The sequence below is a fragment of the Hypanus sabinus genome, chromosome 2 (genome assembly GCF_030144855.1).
Source record: "Hypanus sabinus isolate sHypSab1 chromosome 2, sHypSab1.hap1, whole genome shotgun sequence".
Lineage (NCBI taxonomy): Eukaryota > Metazoa > Chordata > Chondrichthyes > Myliobatiformes > Dasyatidae > Hypanus > Hypanus sabinus.
Genome location: NC_082707.1, coordinates 166,887,797 through 166,909,954, shown reverse-complemented (window position 1 = coordinate 166,909,954; position 22,158 = coordinate 166,887,797). Strand labels below are relative to the sequence as shown.

The window sequence follows — 22,158 nt, the reverse complement described above, 5'->3', positions numbered from 1 at the left end:
AAACCTCTCATTTAGCAGTCTGAGATGCCCTCCTGATTTAAGCAGGTTTCAATAATATCGGTGTCTCAGAAGAATGTGGTAACCTGCCTCAATGACTATTATCCAGTAGCACATACATCCACTGTGATGAAGTGCTTTGAGAAGTTGGTGACATAACATATCAACTCCTGCCTGAGAAGCAACTTGGATCTGCTTCAATTTGTCTACCGTCACAACAGGTCAACAGCAGAGGCCGTTTAATTGGCCCTTCACTCATCCCTGGAACATCAGAACAGTGAAGATCCATACACCAGGATGTTCTCCATTGACTACAGATAAATATACAAAGCTATCATCACCTCAAAACTAATCACTAAACACCAAGACCCAGGCTTCAATATCTCCTCGTGCAACTGGATCCTTCACTTGCAGACTCCATTAATTTCAGAGTGGCAGCAGTATCTCCTCCAGAACCTCACTGCGCACACAGGTGCACTGCAAGGCTGTGTGCTTACTCACCAACTTCTCTATTTGCTTCATACTTATGACTGTGAGGCTCAGCACAGCTCAGTCCCATAATTAAATTTGCTGATGACTCCACTGTCATTGGCTAAATCAAAGGTGGTGACAAAGCAACATAAGAAGGGAGACTGAAAATCTGGTTGAGTGTTGCCACGAGGTGACAACCACCTCTCACTCAGTGCCAGCAAGACCAAGGAGCTGATTATTGAATTCAGGAGGAAGAAACTGGAGGTCCATGATCCAATTTTCATTGGGGGATCAGAGGTGGAGAGGGTCTGCAACTTTAAGTTCATTGGCGTTAATGAGAGAGCGTGCAATACTTGATCTCCTATTAGGGAATGTGACAGGGCACGTGATAGAAGTTTAGGTATGGGAACACTTTGCATCTAGTGATCTTAATGTCATTAGTTTTAAAGTAACTGTGGAAAAGCAAAGGTCTGGTTCTCAGGTTGAAATTCTAAAGTGGAGAAAGGCCAGTCTTGATGGTATCAGAAGGGATCTGGCAAGTGTGGACTGGGACAGACTGCTTCCTGACAGAGTTGTACCAGTAAGCGCGAGGCCTTCAAAAGTGAAATTCTGAGAGTACAAAGCTTGTATGTGCCTGTCAGAATGAAAGACAAGGATAACAGGTTTAGGGAACCTTGGTTTCCAAGAGATATGGAAGCCTTAGTTAAGAGGAAAAGAAGTGGAGTATAGGAGATACAGGCAGGTAGGAACAAATGAGGTACTTGAGTATAAGAAGTGCAAGAGAACGCCTGAGGAAGCAATCGGGAGGGCTAAAAGAAGGAAGAAGTTACCCTAGCAGACAAGGTGGAGGACAATCCTAAGGGTTTCTATAGACATGTTAAGAGCACAAAGATTGCAAGAGACAAAATTGGTCCCCTGGATGATCAGAATGGAGCTAAAAGAGATCTTAAATGGATTTTTTTTTTCAAATTTGTTTACACAGGAGACAGAATCTATAGAAGTGAGGCAAAGCAGCAGCAAGGTCATGGAGCCTATACAGATTACAGAGGAGAAGGGGTTTGCTGTCTTGAGGGAAATCAGGATGGATAAATCCCCAGGGCCTGATAAGGCATTCCTTTGGGCCATGTGGGAGTCAAATACAGAAATTGCAAGGGCCCTAGTAGAGATATTTAAATGAAAGGTGAGGTGCAGGAGGATTCGAGAGTATCTAATGTTGTTCTGCTGTTTAATAAAGTCTCTAAGAATAAACCAGGAAAATATAGGCTGATGAGCCTGATATCTGCAGCGGTAAGGTTATCGGAAGTTATTCTAAGAGATCAGCTATGAATATTTGGACAGACGTGGACTGATTAGGGATAGTCAGCATGGCTTTGTCATTGTAGGTCATGACTAACCGATCTTACAGAGTTTTTTTCAAGGAAGTTAACGGGAAAGCTGATGAAGGCAAGACAGTGGATGTTGTCTATGTGGAGTTCAGCAAGGCATTTGACAGGGTCCCGCATGGGAGGTTGGTCAAGCAGGTTCATTCACTCAGCATTCAAGATGAGGTAGTATATTGGATTAGACATTGGCTTTGCGGGAGAAGCCAGAGGGGTAGCAGATGGTTGTCTCTCTGACTGGAGGCCTGTGGCCAGTGGAGTGCTGCAGGGATTGGTCCTGGGTCTATTGCTGTTGTCATCTATATCAATGATCAGGATGACAATGCGGTTAAATGGATCCACAAATTTGTGGATGACATCAACATTGGGAATGTAGTGGACAGTGAAGAGGACTATCAAAGCCTGCCGTGGGGTCTGGACCAGCTGAAAAAATGGTGGATTGAATTTAATGCAAAGAAGTGTGAGGTGTTGCAATTTGGGAGGTCCAACCAGGTAGGAAATATACGGTGAGAGGTGGGGCATTGAGGAATGCGGTAGCCCCTTCTGTTAGCCTCAGTATTTCAGCAGCTGCAGTCTTATCTCACAACCCTCTGATACCGAGGCATCTGGCCAACTGCTGACTCTGGAATTCATATTTTTATTTGCAGAACCACAGGAGGATTTGTTCTAATTTGCAACAACATTCCAAACGCTATTGTGCAGAACTTGATTGTACAACCCCCTTAAAGCCTCAAGGGCACTGCTGTGAGATTTGTGGTAAGTTTAGGTTCAATTTATATCCACGTCCATTTTATAGATTTTAGAAATCAATTTTATTTATATAGTGTATCAATATCATGAAAATGGAACACTTTTGATTACTGGTCTCCTGTTTTCCTCAATTAGAATAATGGTAACAGTGCAGAGTGAAGCTCCTTCTCTCTGACTACATACAGTGTTTTGCAGAGAGGGATCATCAGTCTGAGCACAACTGGGAATAATGTACAAAGTAATAAGCGATTTAATTGGATCAGAACTTTAGTGCAAATATATTTATCATATGTCTTTCCAGCAAGATAACCTGGAACACCCAAATAAATATGAATTATATTTGTATAGCTTATGTATTAATGGTAACCACAAGGAATAGATAACGGCCTATCCAATGATCCTGTCTCTCATAAACTCAGACAACTCTGTAGATGCTGGAAACCTTGAGCAACACACATAAAATACTGAAGGAATTCGGCAAATCAGGCAGCATCTATGGATGGGAATAAACAGTTGATATTTTAGGCAGAAAACCCCTTCATCAGATTGGAAAGGAAGGGGGAAGAAGCCAGAGCAAGAGGTAGAGGGGGGAAGGAGTACCAACTGGCACATGATAGGTGGAAGAGATAAAGGCCTGAAGTAGAAGGAGAGGAGGGGGCATTGGACCACAGAAGAAAGGGAAGGAAAAGGGGCACCAGAGGAAGATGAAGGGCAGCTGAAGAGAAGCAAATCAGTAAGAGAGTAATGATAATGGAAAAAGGCAGGGAGGGTTATGGAATTACCAGAAGTTATATACGTAAGTTAATATTAATGCCATCAGGTTGGAGTCTACCCAGCTGGAATATGAGGTGTTCCTCCTCCAATCTGAGTTTGGCCTCATCATGGCACTGGAGGAGGACATGGAAATGCATGTCAGATTGGGAATGAGAAATTGAATTGAAATGGTTAGTCACTGGGACCTCCTGCTTCTTGCTGCGGACAGGGAAAAGGTGCTCTCCTGTCTCTCGCTTGTGATAGCATGAGTATCACAACTTGTGGATTCGCCACTCTTCCAGAATTAGTGGTCTGGAGGTGGGGGAACCAACAGTCATTCCCTGCTCAAAAACAAAACGAAAAGAAATCCAAGTCAAACTTAAAGGATTAAGAGCGTTTTGCGGAGGAATGGAAATTAAAGGATTCTTCTCCAACCAACCGGAAAATTAAAATTAACCTATTCTCTCGTCTGACTTGTTGCCTTGCGGATGACCATAGCTAGTTTTATTGTCTTCCATGTATATTTAAAACATGTTCTCTTGTTAGCCTAAAGAAGTGCATGTCTGATCATGTACTTAGTAAGTTCATCACTAGACACCTGAGTTATGCATGAATCAAGCATGGATGATGATCATGGCAAAGCAAGCAAAATAAAATGTATTATTCAAGACTACAAGATGTCCCAAAGTACTTCACAGTTAGTTGAGTACTTCTGACATTGAAACATTGGGGACAGCACCCATTCTGTGTAGCAAGGCTAGAGAAAGAAAAGGAAACAAATGTCCAGGCCACTTACTTTATTTACATTGACAAAAACATTAGAATGCCTCTGCATTCAGAGATTGGGGGGTTGCACATTACATTGACAGGATAAGGTCTTCATCTATTGGCAAGAAGATCCAAGACAGCTGGATTCCAAACTGTTGCAAGCAAATACACTCTGCCACCTGCTGGGCCTAATAAAGTGGCCACTGATGCACGTTCATGGGCTTCTGCTCTTGTAGGCAATCCACATCAAGGTTTGATATGCTGTGCGTTCAGAATGGCTCTCTGTCGTAACACATGGTCATTCGAGTTACTGCCGCCTTCCTGTCAGCCTGAACCAGACTGGCCATTCTCCTCTGACCTCTCTCATTAACAAGGCATTTTTGCCCATAGAACTGCTACTCACTGGATGTTCCTTGTTTTTTCAGCATTCTCTAAAAATTCTCCAGGAGCATTTCCCAGCCTTTTTAATGCCATGGACCCCTACCATTAACTGAGGGGACAGTGGGCCCCAAGTAGGGAACCCCTGCTTTAGGGACTGTTGTGTGTGGAAATCCCAAGAGATCAGTTTCTGAGATACTCAAACTATCCCTTCTGGCGCCAACAGTCATTCCCTGCTCAAAGTCATTTGGATCATATTTCTTCCCCATTCTGATGTTTGGTTGAAACAACAACTGAGCTTCTTGACCACGTTTGCATCCTTCTATGCAATGAGGTGCTCAGCTGAGTAGGTGTTTGCATTAGCAATCAGGTGTGCAGGAGTTTCTGGAAAAAAAAGTGCCCACTGTGAGTATGTGGGCACATAAAACCCACTTACAAATTCCCTAAATGGAAGAAGTCTTTTATATATAAAAAATATATATATAGAATAAAGTTACAATACATTAATGCAGCTCATGTTTTCTCCACGAACAGTGCACTCATTTAGTGTTTTGAGAGGCTGTTACATAGGAACCAAACTGTAGTACTTTCCCCCAAAGACTCTCATTCGCTCACTTACTTGGAACCAGTAAGGGAGCCAATATCTGATAAAAGTTCAATGTAGCCAGTCTTATAAGGAGCTGTTGAGAAACTAATCAAATACTGTATCCTGTATAACTATAGGCTAGTGGAGAAGCTGACAAGTGACCAAGACGTTCTATATCATCCATGCAAAATGCATTGTAAATGACTAAAATGTATTACTATAAAATAATATTATTACATTATAGCTGTGGCTTTATTTTATGGAAGAATATAAAAATAATGCTGTTGCATTGAACGTAGGTGCCATTATTTATTTAAAATACGATGATCGGTTTGACCTGGAATTATACAGAACACAACTCATCAATTTGTTCCTTGGCTTGGTATGTTGTCTCCAAAACTCAGTGTGTTTCAACAAAATTATTAGCAACTAAATATTATAAGCAATGTTCTGCTCTTCTTTCATCCTTCTGTGTTTGACTTCATATAGTGATTTGTATATTGATTATTACTATGTTTTTTAATCTTCATTCAGTTCACTTTAATATTTTAAAAAGGCAATTTTCCATCAAGCAGTTGGTGAGTCCCACTCTTCCTTGCTTACACACAAGGCTTTCCCGCTGCATCTCCTGAGGCAGGATTCCCTGGACATTAATGGTAACATTTGCTGGGTCTTTTCATTAACCATGTGAGAGTGTAGTGTGATTCTGTCCTCACCCAATGTACAAAGTGGAACTGTACACCTGGAAGAAACAGAAATTGCAACTCCTTCTATAGGAAGGAGTTCTATAGGTCAGGCTGCCATAATTTACTCTTGGCTTTTCCAGTAATGCTCTGAACTGAGCTAATCTGAAAAGATTCTAATGCAATGCAAACCATCAGATCTGATATTCCTTTCATTGCCATTCAATACCATGTCATGCAATGGAATATGATGTTTATTCAGAACTTTTCCTCTGATTTCCTCTAAGTCTCTTCCTCTTTGCCTTAAGACTTGCATCTGGTCATAGTCACCAGTGTTAAGGAGGAAATGTTTCCTGCAAGCTGCCCTGTCCGTGTCCCTCACAATTCATATACCTCGGTCAGGTCTCATTCCACCCCAACCCTTCCCCGGCCTCAGCTTCTGCTCCAGGAAAAAACAAATGCAGCCTCTCCAGTCCTCATAAATTAAATGGTCCAATCTAGGCAACATCCTGGTGAATCTCCTCTGCAATCATATCATTCAAATTGTGGGACAACCAAAACTGCATATAATACTCTAATTGAGGCATAACAAAAGTTTTATAATCTTCCTGCTCTTGCTTTCATTAGCTGTGACATACTTGATCGCCTTCTCTACCAGTGCTATTGGCTTTAGTTATCCTTGGGCATATACATGTATATTGCTCCTTTCCTTGGCACTTTCTAAGGTATTACTAATCATTTTGTATTTAACAACACACACAAAATGATGAAGGAACTCAGCAGGCCAGTCAGCATTTATGGAAAAAAGTAAACAGTTGATGTCTCAGGCCGAGACCCTTCCTCAGGTCCTGTTGAAGGGTCTCAGCCCGAAACTTCGACTCTTTATTCTTTTCCATAGATGCTGCCTGGCCTGCTGAGTTCCTCCAGCATTTTGTGTGTGTTGCTTGGATTTCCAACATCTGCAGATTTTCTTGTATTTGTATATCCCAATCCTATCAATCCTCCCAAAATATTGTCTTCGCTAATCTTTTACTCTGTATTTAGTTTAATAACATTACTGCAAAGTGGTGTGAAAGACTTGGCAGATCAAAGACAGTAATACAAAACAAATGTGTTGCTTTTCATTTTCTTAGGGTGACAACAAAGGTGTGCAGATGTCCATGACAAAAGTTTACAAAGAACATTTTTCCAAACAAACTATTCCCAGTGATGCAATTCCCCATATCCAGATTGTTTTAATTGACAATGCGACCAAAGCAGGAACTCTTGCCATTCGATTGGCCCAGGAGGTTATGACAGACATCACTTCTCAAGGTACTTATCATTATGCTGATACATGTTAAATTATTGATCGTCTTGCCAATGCATTGCAAGTTTCATTGCTATGTTCTAAGGAAATGAAAGTAATGATTGGCTGTCTATGATATGAACTGGATGTTTGCATAATTTCTTTCTTTCTCTGAAGACTGCAATTCAAAGTAAAGGCTTAGCGTGAATCATATCTGTATTTCGCAGTAATATATAGAACAATGGTCTTACTTCAGCTAGCTTTTCTGAAAATGTGCAACAATAAAAACTGGAATACACCACGCATGAATGGATTGTGTCACCTAGTTTAAAGATGACGAGGAAGAGGTATAGTCTAGTTTGAAGGTAGTCTCATTAACCTAGGTAGAACGTGGGTGGAAAAAGATTGGCCTGAAAAACACTGAGACAGTGCACCTACACTGTGGCACTGACCTGGAAAGTGATAGATGGAGGTCTATCATAAAAATCAATGCAGAGGTAATCTGGGTAATTTCTGTGGTACCCAGAGCAGTACTGTTGATTATATTAGCACCATGAAATTCAAGTCGTCAAGTCAACTTTTATTGACATTTCGACCATAAGTGCTGGTACTGTGCATAGTAAAAATGAGACGACATTTTTCAGGACCATGATGTTACATGACACAGTACAAAAAACTAGACTAAACTATGTAATAAAAAAAAATTACTCAGAAATCTAGCTTTGGGCTACTAATTAATTTTGACCGCTAAGGTCCCAGTGCACAGTTTGTTTTTCTAGCTGGATGGATAAAGCTGAAGTTTAGGCGTGCTGCATCTCATTGGATGGAGAAAGATAGTCATATGGATAACTGGCAAAAAGGGGAAAAGCAATAAAATCACTAGGAAAAGGATGGAAATTTTTTCCTAAAATGTTTGAGGTGATGCCTGTATTTCTCTTTGAGCAAATAACCACAAAGTTTTCCTATGCTGACTTGTTAATATCTTACTGTATTTCTTTCAAAGATGCCCCGATCTCATTTATCCAAGCCTGGCTACCTTCACAGTTTTATGGCTTCACTAAAATCTTTCAGCCATCCTGTGACCAGGTCTCTGACATACCTCTGAATGTTCACAGCCACAAAAGAGATCCAGGAGCTCCCAGCTCAATGAGGCGAAGCAGGTCCTACAATCTGCTGTTTATTCACTTGTGGCTTTGTTACATTGTTAATAATTTATGTCCTTCAGTATTCAACAGGGTGTTTATCATATGAAAAATTTAGAATCATAGAATGGTGCAGTACAAAACAGACCCTTCAGCCCAACCTGACCATGATGACCAAGGTGTGGACCTGAGCTGACCTTGTTTGCTTGAATTCAGCCCATATCACTGTAAATCAGGGGTTCCCAAACTTTTTTTTGCCATGGACCCCTTACATTAACTGGGTTGGAAACCCCTGCTCTAAATCCTTTCATTCCATGGACTTACTAATTGTCTTTAAAAAGTTTCAATTGTATGTGCTTCCTCTTCCTCTGGCAGCCATTCCACATTGCCTTCACCCTTTGTGTGGGGGAAAAATTATCTCTCAGTTCAATTTAAATCTTTCCTCTCTCATGTTAGATCCATACCCTCTAGTTTTACATTCCCCTACTTTGGAAAAAGACTACCTTGTCTATTCTTCTCATGATTTTAGGTCACCCTCATCTTCCTTGGCTTCAGGCAAACAGCCCTACCCTATCTGGTCTGTCATTAAAACTCAATCCTCCTGGTTCAGTAACATCTCTGTGAATCTTTTTTACATCATTTCCACCTTATGCTGATCAGAACTCCAACTGCAAACTCAACCAATATATTGTAAAGCTGTAACATGTGGAAGGACTACAAAACTCTTGACATGAACCTTCCTCGCACCATTCCAGTGTTTTATCTTTAAGCAAATTTGCAATTAACAGTCGTTCAATTTTTTTGTTGGTTACATTATCAACCATTTTAAAAGAAATTAATACAGATTTTTATTTAAGACAATGACCTGACTAATGTAAGCACAAGAGAAATCTCAGCAAACTCAGCAAGTCCGGCAGCATCTATGGAGGGGAATAAACAGTCAGCATTTCAGGCCAAGACCCATCAGCCCTGGGCATTGACTGTTTATTCTTTCTTTTAAACATATATTTTTAATTAAATTTTTAAGAGAATTACATAAAATTAATAGAATAATAGAGTAATGAAAATTAATATTAGCCCTCCCCCCTCCCCTTAACCCTTCCCCCCTTAACATCCCTGTCTTAAAAAAAAGAAAAAAAGAGAAAAAAAGAAAGAAAGAAGAAAGAGAGAAAGATTGCCTGGATATCGGAGGATCCCCACATGCTCCATGGAGTTCAAAATAACTTTAGTCTATATTGTAGCGACCCATTTCCTGGCACATCTGAACCGGCTCACAATTAGCCAGAATTCCGGCTGAGGGAGATAGCCGGCGGGGATTTGCGAGCACAGAGCTTTGGAGCCTCTGCGCCACGGGGGGGGGGGGGGCAGGTTGAGGGAGGCTTAAAAGTGAGGCTGGGGATTTTGAATAAAGTTTTTCCTTCGACTGCAGTTACCGACTCTGTGTCGTAATTTTAGCGCTGTGTGTAGCACATCGCTACAATTGGTGACCCCGACGGTCCAAACGATTTTTGGACCAGAAATGACCGACGCTGCCTCTGTTCATGCGGTTTCATTGAAACTGCCGGGTTTCTGGACACGGTGTCCTCACCTGTGGTTTCAGCAAGCTGATTCCCAATTCCACGTTCGGCAGATCGCCTCCGATCGCCCGCTACTACTACTTGGTGAGCACCCTCGACCAGGACACAGCGGTCCAGGTCGCAGAGTTTGTACAGTTGCCCCCGGCAGACGGCAAGTATATGGAATTCAAAGCCCTGCTCCTCAAGAATTTCGGATTCTCACGGCGCGAGCGGGCTGCCCGTTTACTGCACCTGGATGGCTTGGGCGACAGACCTCCTTCGGCTTTAATGAATGAGATGTTGTCTCTGGCCAACGGACACACACCCTGCCTCATGTTTGAGCAGGCATTCCTGGAGCTGCTGTCCCACGCGGATTTCACTGACCCCCGGAAGATGGCAGCCCGGGCGGACTTGCTGTGGAATGCCAAGAAGGTGAGCGGGGCGTCCATCGCACAGATCACCAGGCCCCGCTCCCAGCAGCAAACCAGTCCAGGCCCGGCCGCAGAGCCCGCTAACCCCAGGGGCAGGGGTGGGGGGCCCAATGAACAATGGTGCTTCTACCACCAGCGGTGGGGCACAGAAGCCCGCCGTTGTCGCCCGCCCTGCAAGTTCCCGGGAAACGCCAGGGCCAGCCGCCGCTGATGGCTACGGCAGCTGGCCATCGGGATAGCCTCCTGTATGTCTAGGACAAGCATTCAGGACGCCGCTTTTTGGTTGACACCGGTGCTGATGTTAGCGTTTTACCTCCGACGAGTTACGACACCCGCAGCAGGGCACCGGGTTCCCCCCTGAGGGCCGTGAACGGCAACACAGTAAGGACCTATGGCGCCCGACAGGTGCAGCTACAGTTCGGCTCCAGCTAGTTCACGTGGGACTTCACACTGGCCGCCGTAGCCCAACCGCTTCTGGGTGCGGATTTTTTGCGGGCTCACAGCCTACTGGTCGACCTGCCCAGGAAGAGACTGGTACACGCCGAGACCTTTCAGACGTTCTCCCTGGGTGCAGCCCAGTTGCCAGCCCCTCACCTCGGCTCCATCACGCTGTCCGACAACGACTTCACCAGGGTCCTGGCGGATTTCCCATCGGTTCTGGCACCGCAGTTCACAGCGGGCATGCCCCGACACGGCGTACAGCACCACATCCCGACCCAGGGACCACCCCCCCACGCCCGCGCTCGGAGGCTTCCCCTGGACAAGCACCGACTGGCGAAGGAGGAGTTCCAGAGGATGGAGGAATTGGGGATCATCTGGCGGTCCGACAGCCCATGGGCCTCCCCCCTGCACATGGTGCCCAAAGCGACGGGGGGCTGGAGACCGTGCGGCGACTACCGCAGGCTGAACGAGGCTACCGCACCGGACCGCTACCCTGTGCCGCACATTCAGGACTTTGCAGCAAACCTGCACGGCGCACGGATCTTCTCCAAGGTAGACCTCGTCCGAGGGTATCATCAAATCCCGATGCATCCTGATGACGTCCCCAAAACGGCACTCATCACCCCGTTTGGCCTTTTCGAGTTCCTCTGCATGCCGTTCGGCCTGAAGAATGCCGCACAGACGTTCCAGCGGTTAATGGACGCAGTGGGACGGGACCTGGACTTCGTGTTCATCTATTTGGATGACATCCTCATAGCCAGCGGCAGTCGTCAGGAGCATCTGTCCCACCTCCGTCAACTCTGCGCCCGACTGAGTGAGTACGGTCTTACAATCAACCCCGCCAAATGCCAGTTCGGGCTCAACACCATTGAATTCCTGGGCCACAGGATTACTAAGGATGGGGCAACCCCTCTGCCCGCTAAGGTAGATGCGGTCCGCCACTTCCCCCAACCCACCACGATCAAAGGTCTTCAGGAATTCTTAGGTATGGTCAATTTCTACCACCACTTCCTCCCTTCAGCTGCCCGGATCATGTGCCCCCTGTTCGCCCTGATGTCGGGTCCGAGCAAGGACATTACCTGGGACGAGGAGTCCGCCGCTGCTTTCGTTCAAACGAAAGAAGCTTTGGCGAACGCCGCGATGCTAGTGCACCCCAGAATGGACGTCCCTACCGCCCTCACAGTGGACGCCTCTAACACAGCAGTCGGTGGGGTGCTGGAGCAACTCATCGAGGGTCACTGGCAACCCCTGGCATTTTTCAGCAAACACCTGCGGCCACCCGAGCTCAAATACAGTGCTTTTGACCGGGAACTGTTGGCGCTCTACCTGGCCATCCGGCATTTCAGGTACTTCCTAGAAGGTCGGCCCTTCACCGCGTTCACGGACCACAAACTGCTTACCTTTGCGTTTACGAAAGCGTCCGACCCCTGGTCGTCCCGCCAGCAACGCCACCTGTCCTACATCTCTGAATACACGACGGATGTCCGGCACGTCTCGGGTAAGGACAATGTCGTGGCGGATGCGCTCTCTCGCCCTACCGTTCATGCCCTTTCCCAAGGGGTAGACTTTGAGGCACTGGCAGAGGCGCAGCAGGCAGATGAGGAGATTCCAAAGTACAGAACCGCAGTCTCCAGTTTGCAGCTCCAGGACCTCCCCATAGGCCCAGGTGAGAGGACCCTACTCTGTGACGTTGCCACCGGCCAGCCCCGTCCCGTCATCCCGACAGCCTGGCAGCGCCGTGTTTTCGACTCCATTCATAACTTGGCGCATCCCTCCATCCGGACAACTGTCTGGGTGGTTTCCTGCAGGTTCGTTTGGCACGGACTCCGCAAGCAGGTCAGTGAATGGGCCAAAACGTGCATGCACTGCCAGACGGCCAAGGTGCAGCGGCACACCAAAGCCCCACCGCAGCAGTTCCATCCCGCCCACCGGCATTTCAACCACATTCATGTGGATATCGTGGGCCCCCTGCCAGTGTCGCGCGGAGCGCGGCACCTCCTGACTATCGTGGACTGGTTCACAAGATGGCCAGAGGCGGTCCCACTCACCGACACCACCTCCGAATCTTGCACCCGGGCACTGATCGCCACCTGGATATCTCGCTTTGGTGTACCAGCCCACATTACCTCCGACAGAGGCGCCCAGTTCACCTCCTGCCTGTGGTCAGCTATGGCCAGCCTTTTGGGGACTCAGCTGCACCACACCACTGCCTACCACCCACAGTCGAACGGGCTAGTGGAGCGTTTCCACCGTCACCTAAAGTCGGCCCTCATGGCCCGCCTGCGAGGAGCCAACTGGATGGACGAGCTTCCCTGGGTCCTACTCGGCATCCGCACAGCGCCCAAGGACGACCTGCACACCTCGTCGGCCGAGTTGGTGTACGGCGCACCCCTGGTTGTCCCCGGGGAGTTCATACCAGCCCCACAGGGGCAAGAGGAAGATCCCGCAGGAGTCCTGGGCAGACTACGCGAGAAGCTCGGTAACCTGGTCCCCATACCCACTTCGCAGCACGGGCGGCACCCGACCTGCGTACCCAAAGACCTGCAGAACTGTAAGTTTGTGTTTGTACGAAGGGGCGGGCATCGGCCACCGCTGCAACGGCCCTACGAGGGGCCGTTTACGGTGCTCAGGAACAATGGGTCCACGTTCGTGCTGGATATTGGGGGGAGAGAGGAGGTTTTCATGGTGGACTGACTCAAACCGGCCCATGTGGACCTGGCGCAACCGGTCGAGTTTCCGGCGCCTCGGAGCAGAGGCCGACCTCCCAAGCAGGTTCCAGCCCAGACTGTGGATATTGGGGGGTGTATCGCCGGTTCTGGGGGGGGGGGGGGGGTTATGTGGCGACCCATTTCCTGGCACATCTGAACCGGCTCACAATTAGCCAGCGTTCCGGCTGAGGGAGATAGCCTGCGGGGATTTGCGAGCACAGAGCTTTGGAGCCTCTGCACCACGGGGGGCAGGTTGAGGGAGGCTTAAAAGTGAGGCTGGGGATTTCGAATAAAGTTTTTCCTTCGACTGCAGTTACCGACTCCGTGTCATAATTTTAGCGCTGCGTGTAGCACACCGCTACAATATCTTTATTTTAGTTATTTAATAATTTTATCTTCAAAGGACCTATATATTTAATCCTATCTTTTGTAGATAAGGGTGCCAAATTTTCAGAAATATATCATATATTGACTGTTTATTCCCCTCTGTTGAAATGGGCTGACTTGCTGAGTTCTTCCAGCATTTATTGTGACCTGCAGCCTGGGCCTGTTCTGATTTACTGCAGGTAATGCATTTGGGATTGTGAGTGCTGAACTTCAAATAAGCACCAACATTGAAGGACAAGACGGACGCAACATCAGTACTGGAAAAATCACAGGCATTGTGCTTGGTGTTCTTGTTGCTGCCTTGTTAGCCGGAAGCCTGGCGTTCTTCATCATTTCAGGAAGAATCAGGTAAATGCACGAACACTTACAGAATGGAGGCGCTTTATTTTGCCACTCAGCTTGAAACAGGAGGACAATTGTCTAGTCTTGCCCTTGCAGTCATTGAGTTTAAGTCATAACCAGACTGTGCGTATTTTAAAAACTTGATTCTCTCCTTGCATCTTTTCCCCGTTGCTTTGGTTCTCTGTGAACTCCCTCTCCCCCTGCCCCCCTCAGTCTGAACCATCCACTGATGATAACAGTTTATCTCAAACCCATGCTATTTACATGGTCCCAAGAGCCTTTTTTAAATCAACTTTTTATGTTATTACAATGCAACAAAATAAAAAAACAATAAAGAAGAGGTTTATACAGAGCAAAACAAACATATCAAAGTACAATTCATAACAATTATTCGTAAGGCCAGTGATGTTGTGGGGGTGGAACGGGACTCCCTGACGGTGGTGTCTGAAAAGAGGATGCTGTCCAAGTTGCAAGCCATCTTGGACAATGACTCCCATCTACTCCACAATGTACTGGTTAGGCACAGGAGTACGTTCAGCCAGAGACTCATTCCATCGAGATGCAACGCTGAGCGTCATAGGAAGTCATTCCTACCTGTGGCCATCAAACTTTACAACTCCTCCCTTGGAGTGTCAGACACCCTGAGCCAATAGGCTGGTCCTGGACTTATTTCCACTTGACACGATTAACTTATTATTTATGATTTTATATTGCTATGTTTCTTCACTATTCTTAGTTGATGCGGCTGTAACGAAACCCAATTTCCCTCAGGATCGATAAGGTATGTCTGTCTGTCTGTCTGTTAAGCAAAGCACCCACAGTAGAATTGTATAAAGTTAGTTACCACCCCACCCTCCCACTACCCAACTCCAAGCCAACTTTACGATATCACCACAGAGCTGTATTTATAACAAGAAGGTATATTGCCTACTACCTAATCTATAATATGTTTACACATCAAAAGAAACCATAAATCTTAACCGTAAGAAGCTAGAAGTAAGGGATTTAAATGCAAAAGAAAAAAAAGGGAGGGATGCACCCTTAATCTAAATGGGAATTATGAAAATATTTAAGAAAAGGTCCCCACATGTTTTGGAACCTTATATCTGAATTAAGAAGTGAATAATGAATCTTTTCAAGGTCTAAGCAGGACATAATGTCTCTGAGCATGAGTGGGTGGGGCAGCATCTCTCCACCTGAGAAGAACTGCACATCCGGCCAAAAGAGAGGCAACAGACAAAGTACGACGCTTAGTCGGGGTTAAATGCATGCCAGCTTCTGCTGAAGTACCGAAAAGAGCAATCAGAGAGTTAGGTCCCAAATAGCAATTAAGTATGTGAGATAAAGTTTTAAAAAAATCTCTCCAGAATTTCTCCAAGCCCAATACATATGAATAAAAGAGGCCTCGCCCCCTTTTTACTTACCACAACAGGGACTAATATCAGGATAGAACCGCGACCTGAGAGCCTTTAGTTACATTTCCTTTTGTTATCCTAGGTCCAAAGAGAATGACTTCCTTTCTCCAGTCTAACCTTGCAGATGTAATACCTTACTCTTGGAGCCACTGTAGAAACTTCACATTTCTCCTAACGTGTGCTGACCAGAAATGGGTATTTTTTAATAAATATTTACAGATGTGCTCTGGTTACAGCACCGTCTTTAGCAGTGTATCACTTCCTAGAGGAAAATTCCATTTCCTGCCTGCCTACCCATGCAGCTAGCCTTTCCATGTTTCCATGCTTCAACTGCTCATTTTGAGCATTACTCTTCATATCCATGAATGAACACCAGGAAAGGCCCAAGCCTGAACAGTCTATCATGCAATCTACCTTGAAGTCTGAACGGCAGCCTCTCACCACACTTTCTACTGACCTGATATTTTCTCCATGCTGCCATTGCCATTTTATTCCACAGGACTCCAGTTCCATCCAGGTGACATTTTCTTCACCAACGTTGTCTGGTATCACATGGGGAGAAAATGATCAGGTTAGCCAAACGTATGGCTTTGACAAATCTGTGCTGGCTTTCTTTTTTTTAGCATGTACCAGCCTGTATGTCTTTTACATTTTCCCCTGATTATTGTTAAAGGTTTTTGACAATCATGGTAAACAGACTATACTTCAAGATCTTTGCTATTCCCCAGTCTTTATGTATTTCCCACTATCAAGGAGAAATTAAAAAGTTATGATAAGCCCTCCTCTTTTTTTTAAACCGTCCTTCTCATCTCAGTTCCTCTCTTGATTGTTACACAGCCATTTGCTTTCCTATGTCCACGTGACTCAGGGACCTCTGGCTTCAGTCACCGACTTTTCACCCTTGTGGAAATGCCCCCAGCTTTTATCTAAAACATCGCTTGTTACTGTTTTATCTGTCATTTTTTGGTTTCATCTTTACTTAGGTGAATCCCATCTCATTCCTTTGAAGTCGGGCCTCCTCTGACTAACAAGGTCTACTTTACTCCTCTTTGCCCCACTATATTGCCAATCTAAATCTTGCAATGCGCTCATCGCTGGTCTTGAGTCCAGTTGGCACAACTCATTCCCCAGCACCAAAATTCCCACAAGGTCGCCTCCTTTGTTTGGTTAAGAATATACCGATCAAGGAGGATATTCTGAACATATTTCAGAAATTTATCTTGCTTGTTGCCTTTTGCATTAATATTCCAAAGAAAACCAGGGGAATGAAGTTCTACAGTTGCCGCACATCTCTATAATTTCCCTACAGATTTCCTCCCTTCTCTCCTTCTCCAAAGAATGCGTCAAACTATGTGATAGCTCCCTTCTTCCTTCTCAATTCTATCATTCTGTTCTGTAGGCTTACCTGAAAATGTGGGTTAAATTCCCTGATCTTTTGAGCTGGATTAGCCAATTCAGCCCAGACTGTCGCTGTTACCAAACTTAACACCAAGGACCATAAAATATGGAATAATTCACAACATTGTTGGACTGCACGTTCTGACAGAGAGTTGTTTTAGGAACAAATCACTAGGATTCTTAGTGTTTCTGCCTCTTTGTGAAGCAGTTTAATTTAGAAACTGTGCACAAATCAAAACTTAATGTGTTTCAATCAGAAGAGGAAATAGAAACACTTGGGTCTTGCATGTAATTGTACCTTTCCTTGTTATTAGATGTGCAGTTTTTGTGGTTTATAGTGTAAATCCTGTTTTCTGTTTATAATGTCATTTTATATCTTCTTTAAAAAATACCAGTTTTACGTTAAAATATTTTGAAAGCTGCTAATTAGTCGAGCGTAGATATTTAGAGACTAAATCGGTATTTGGTAACATTTTAATCTGGTGACAGTCAGTCACTCCTACCACAAAGGTCATTCATGTCCCTTATTAGTGATTTGTTTAATACTAAACCACAATCTTTGAATTGCAAAGCTGAGAGGCAGAGGGAAATTTCTTCTTTTGTTATTATTGCATATATGGTAGACTGTAGCTCTTAATCATCTCCTTTGAAGAGCTTTGCTTTCCATTTGGACTTTGATCGTTCTGTATTGCAGTCATTTCTCAGCAGCCGATCCTTATGGGATCCAAATATGGCAATCGATTTCCGTCCGCAATGAGCGGGCACCAAGTGCAAAGCAGCCATTGGGGCCTCGGAATATCCCTGTGATTTTACCACTGGAGGGGTTGCGTGACCTCCAGAGCATGACTCTTTCTGGCCTCAGGAACCTCTGGTGTATTTGAAAAAGAGCATTAAAAATCAAATTTTCCGAGTAGTTGTTAGGAGTTATGTCAATTGCATTGACGGGAATTTAGTAGTAAAACAAAAACAGAGTTTATGGCGTGTGATATCTTTAAGAAATGAGTAATAATTTCTTTTTGCAAATGATTTTACAGAGTCAAAAGTCCATTGGTTCTCATCAATTTCAAGAATTGTTTTAACTGTGCTGCTGCAGAGACTGTTGATAAGGGATTCAGCAATCCAGTGTACGATCCACAAGTAAGTGCTAACCCTACTCCTTCCCTTTACAGATCCGGAAATAAGGAAGGGCTTTTTTTTTAATCATGCCCCACATGTTAAAAACATGAATCCATATGAGTAGGTGCCAGTTTATTTATGGTCTGTCTTTATTTCTTCCGAGCTGCTTTTCTGTTAATGTTCTCCAAGTTTGAACATCCATCGATGAGATTGGAGCACTTTCCCTCTAAGCATTTTGATGTGCTAGGCCGAGTTTGAGGCCAGGGCTGGTGGAGCAGGGGACAATACCGCCCGTGGTTGGCAGGTTACTGGGAAGGGGTTGGAAAAGGCCTAGGTTTCTTTGCGGAGATGCTGAGCAGTCCTGTTGTTCTTCTCACCTAGCCACCCCTCCCTCTTCCAGGGAAATAGTTTTCTAAAACCTCATACCTTCCACCTCAGGCTCCTCCTACTCAGTGAGAGCATTCCCTTGCCAGGTTGATACAAGACACTGGTCTCATTGGGACAGGTCACACCTGAACCCAAGGGGACCCAATATCCTTTTGGGTAGGTGTGCTAGAGCTGTTGGGGAAGGTTGAAACTAAATTGGCAGGAGGATGGGAATCAGATGATAGAGCTAAGGATAGGGGCAGTTGGTATACAAGTAGATGCAGTGTGCAGTGAGAGTGTTAGGAAGGACAGGTAGATAATAGGGCAAGATTGCAGTCAGTGGGATGTAATATAGGGACAAAATCTAAAAGGGTGATGAATACAGGACTGAAGTTGTTATACTTCAATGCACTCGGTATACAGGATAAGGAATATGGTGTTGTCGGCATCACTGAGTCATGGCTGAAAGAAGATCATAGTTGGGAACGTAACATCCAATAATACCATAGACACTAAGGCACAGTTACAGGCCTTTTAGCCCTCCATGTTGTGCCGATCCATATAATCCTTTAAAAAAAGTACTAAACCCATACTACCCCATAACCTTCCATTTTTCTTTCATCCATGTGCCTGTCCAAGAGGTTCTTAAATATCCCTAATGTTTTAGCCTCCACCACCATCCCTGGCAAGTCATTCCAGGCACTCACAGCCCTGTGTAAAAAATCTTACCCCTGATGTCTCCCCTAAACTTCCCTCCCTTAATTTTGGACATATGCCCTCTGGTGTTTCCTATTGGTGCCCTGGGAAACAGGTACTGACTATCCACCCTATCTATGCCTCTCATAATCTTGTAGACTTCTATCAAGTCCCCTCTCGTTCTTCTACGCTCCAAAGAGAAAAGTCCCAGCTCTACTAACCTTGCTTCATATGACTTGTTCTCCAAACCAGGCAACATCCTGGTAAATCTCCTCTGCACCCTCTCCATAGCTTCCACATCCTTCCTATAATGCGGTGACCAGAATTGAACACAATACTCTAAGTGCGGTCTCACCAGAGATTTGTAGAGTTGCAACATGACCTCTCTACTCTTGAACTCAATCCCCCTGTTAATGAAGCCTAGCATCCCATAGGCCTTCTTAACTACCCTATCAACCTGTGCAGCGACCTTGAGGGACGTATGGATTTGAACCCCAAGGTCGCTTTGTTAATCTACACTCTTAAGTAACTGACCATTAATCCCGTACTCAGTCTTCTGGTTTGTCCTTCCAAAATGCATCACCTCACACTTGTCCAGATTGAACTCCATCTGCCACTTTTCTGCCCAACTCTGCAGCCTATCTATATCCTCTTGTAACCTTCGACCACCTACAGCTTCGTCCACAACTCCTCCAATCTTTGTGTCATCCACAAACTTACTCAACCATCCTTCCGCCTCTACATCCAGGTCATTTATAAAAATCACAAATAGCAGGGGTTCCAGGACAGATCCCTGCGGCACTTCACTAGTCACCAACCTCCAGGCAGAATACTTTCCTTCCATAACTACCCTCTGCTTTCTTCCTTTAAGCCAATTTTTTATCCAAACAGCCAAGGTTCCACTTATCCCATGCCTCAAGACTTTCTGGATGAGTCTGTCATGAGGGACCTTGTCAAATGCTTTGCTAAAGTCCATGTAGACCACATCCACTGCCCTACCCGCATCAATTTCTTTTGTTACCTCTTCAAAAAACTCAATCAGGCACATGAGGCACGATCTTCCCTTCACAAAGCCATGTTGACTATCCATGAATAGACTGTACTTCTCCAAACGCTTGTAGATTCTATTCTTAACAATCCTTTCCAGTAGTTTGCAGACCACTGAAGTAAGACTCACTGGCCCATAGTTCCCAGGTTTCTCCCTATTACCTTTTTTAAACAAGGGAACTACATTTACCATTCTCCAGTCCTCCGGCACTTCCCCTACAGCCAAAGAGGATTCAAAGATCATAGCTAATGCTCCTGCGATCTCTTCTCTCAATTCCCACAACAACCTGAGGTGTATCATATCCGGCCCTGGGGATTTATCAATCTTAATGTTTTTAAGAAAATCCAGCACTTCTTCCTTAATCTCCACATTGTCCAGCACACAGGCCTGCTCTACTTCAACCTCATCCTGATCAAGATCCTTTTCACTTGTGAATACTGAAGCAAGGTATTCATTTAGGACCTCCCCAACCTCCTCCGCCTCCAGGCACATGTTGCCCTCTTTATCCTTTAGCGGTCCCACCTTTGTTCTCATCATCCTCCTATTCTTCACATACGCATAGAACACCTTGGGGTTCTCCTTAATTGTACATGCCAAGGCCTTCTCATGGCCCCTTTGAGCTTTCCTACATCCTTTCTTTAGCTCCTTCCTGGCTACCCTATATTTCTCATAAGCCCCTCCTACTTCCTGCTTCTTATATCTAACATATGCTTCCTTTTTCCTCTTGACAAGTTGCCTCACATGTTTCGTCAGCCACGGTTCCCTTTTCCTACCATTTTTTCCTTGCCTCAGTGGGACAAACCTATCCTGAACCCAGCTCAAGTGGTCCCTAAACTTCTCCCAAATTACTTCAGTGCTTTCCCTTTTGAACATCTGTTTCCAATTTACTTTCACTAGTTCCTGCCTCATCCCTTCAAAGTTAGCCCTTCCCCAGTTAAGCACTTTACTATTTTGTCTGATTTTATCCCTTTCCATAGCTATGCTGAAGCTAAGGGAGTTGTGGTCACTCTCACCAAAACGCTCCCCCACCAAGAGGTCTGTCACCTGACCAAGTTCATTACCCAGAACTAGATCCAGTATAGCCTTTCCTCCCATCGGCCGGTCCACATACTGTGTCAGGAATCCTTCTTGAACACACCTGACAAATTCAGCCCCATCTGTCTCCCTTGCACTCAGGAGGTGCCAGTCAATATGAGGGAAGTTGAAATCACCCATATAGATACACAGTGTATCAAAATGACAGGCACGTAGGCTGAGCTGGTAGAGTTCCACTATTGGTAAAAAATGAAATCAAATCCTTAGAAAGAAGTGACATAGGATTGAAAGATGTAGAATCCTTGTGGGTAGAGTTAAGAGACTGCAAAAAGGTAAAAAGACTCTGATGGGAGTTATATACAGGCCTCTGAACAGTAGCCAGGATGTGGGCTACAAATTACAATGGGAGATAGAAAACACATGTCAAAAGGGCAGTGTTCTGATAGTTGTGCAAGATTTCAATATGCAGGTAGATAGGAAAAATCAGGTTGGGGCTGGATCCCAAGACAGAGAAATTTAATCAAATGCCTACAGGACATCTTTTTGCAGCAGTTTGTGGTTAAGCCCACGGGGCGAAAGGATGATTTGGATTGGGCATTGTGTAATAAACCAGATTTGATTAGGGAACTTAAGGTAAAGGAACCCTTAAGAGGCAGTGATCATAATATGATAGACAACACCTTGCAATTTGAGAGGGAGAAGCTGAAGTCAGATGAACGTATCAGTATTACAATGGAGTAAAGGGAATTACAGAGACATGAGAGATGAGCTGGCCAAAATTTGTGCAATGTCTGGAGTCTCTTGAGGAAGTTTGGAAGGCAAGGTATAGATACATCCCAAAGAAGTAGTAGTATTCTAAAGTGACCCAACTATGAATGACAAAGGAAGTCAAAAACAACGTAAAAGCCCAATTCAATTCAAGTTTATTTGTCATTCAACCATGCATGAATACTCAGGAGTACAGCCAAACGAGACAGCGTCACTGTGGGGTCAAGGAGCTAAAATGCATCACCAACAGTCACGC

At 44.9% G+C, this 22,158-nt stretch overlaps 1 protein-coding gene across 15 annotated transcripts in view; it reads left to right on the top strand.

Annotated features, from left to right (window-relative positions):
• The window catches only part of amn (amnion associated transmembrane protein), a 58,510-nt gene that overhangs the window by 29,095 nt on the left and 7,257 nt on the right, over nucleotides 1–22,158 (top strand). For 9 of the 15 annotated variants that reach the window (XM_059958789.1, XM_059958780.1, XM_059958806.1 and 6 more), the window contains 5 exons: nucleotides 2,495–2,603; nucleotides 5,382–5,464; nucleotides 6,899–7,079; nucleotides 13,898–14,066; nucleotides 17,908–18,010. In XM_059958789.1, the coding sequence (XP_059814772.1) occupies nucleotides 2,495–2,603; nucleotides 5,382–5,464; nucleotides 6,899–7,079; nucleotides 13,898–14,066; nucleotides 17,908–18,010 (645 nt within the window). Of the gene's footprint in view, nucleotides 1–2,494; nucleotides 2,604–5,381; nucleotides 5,465–6,898; nucleotides 7,080–13,897; nucleotides 14,318–14,796; nucleotides 16,047–17,907; nucleotides 18,011–22,158 lie in introns of those variants that run through there. The other 6 variants (XR_009509586.1, XR_009509582.1, XR_009509580.1 and 3 more) reach the window with 6 other exon arrangements.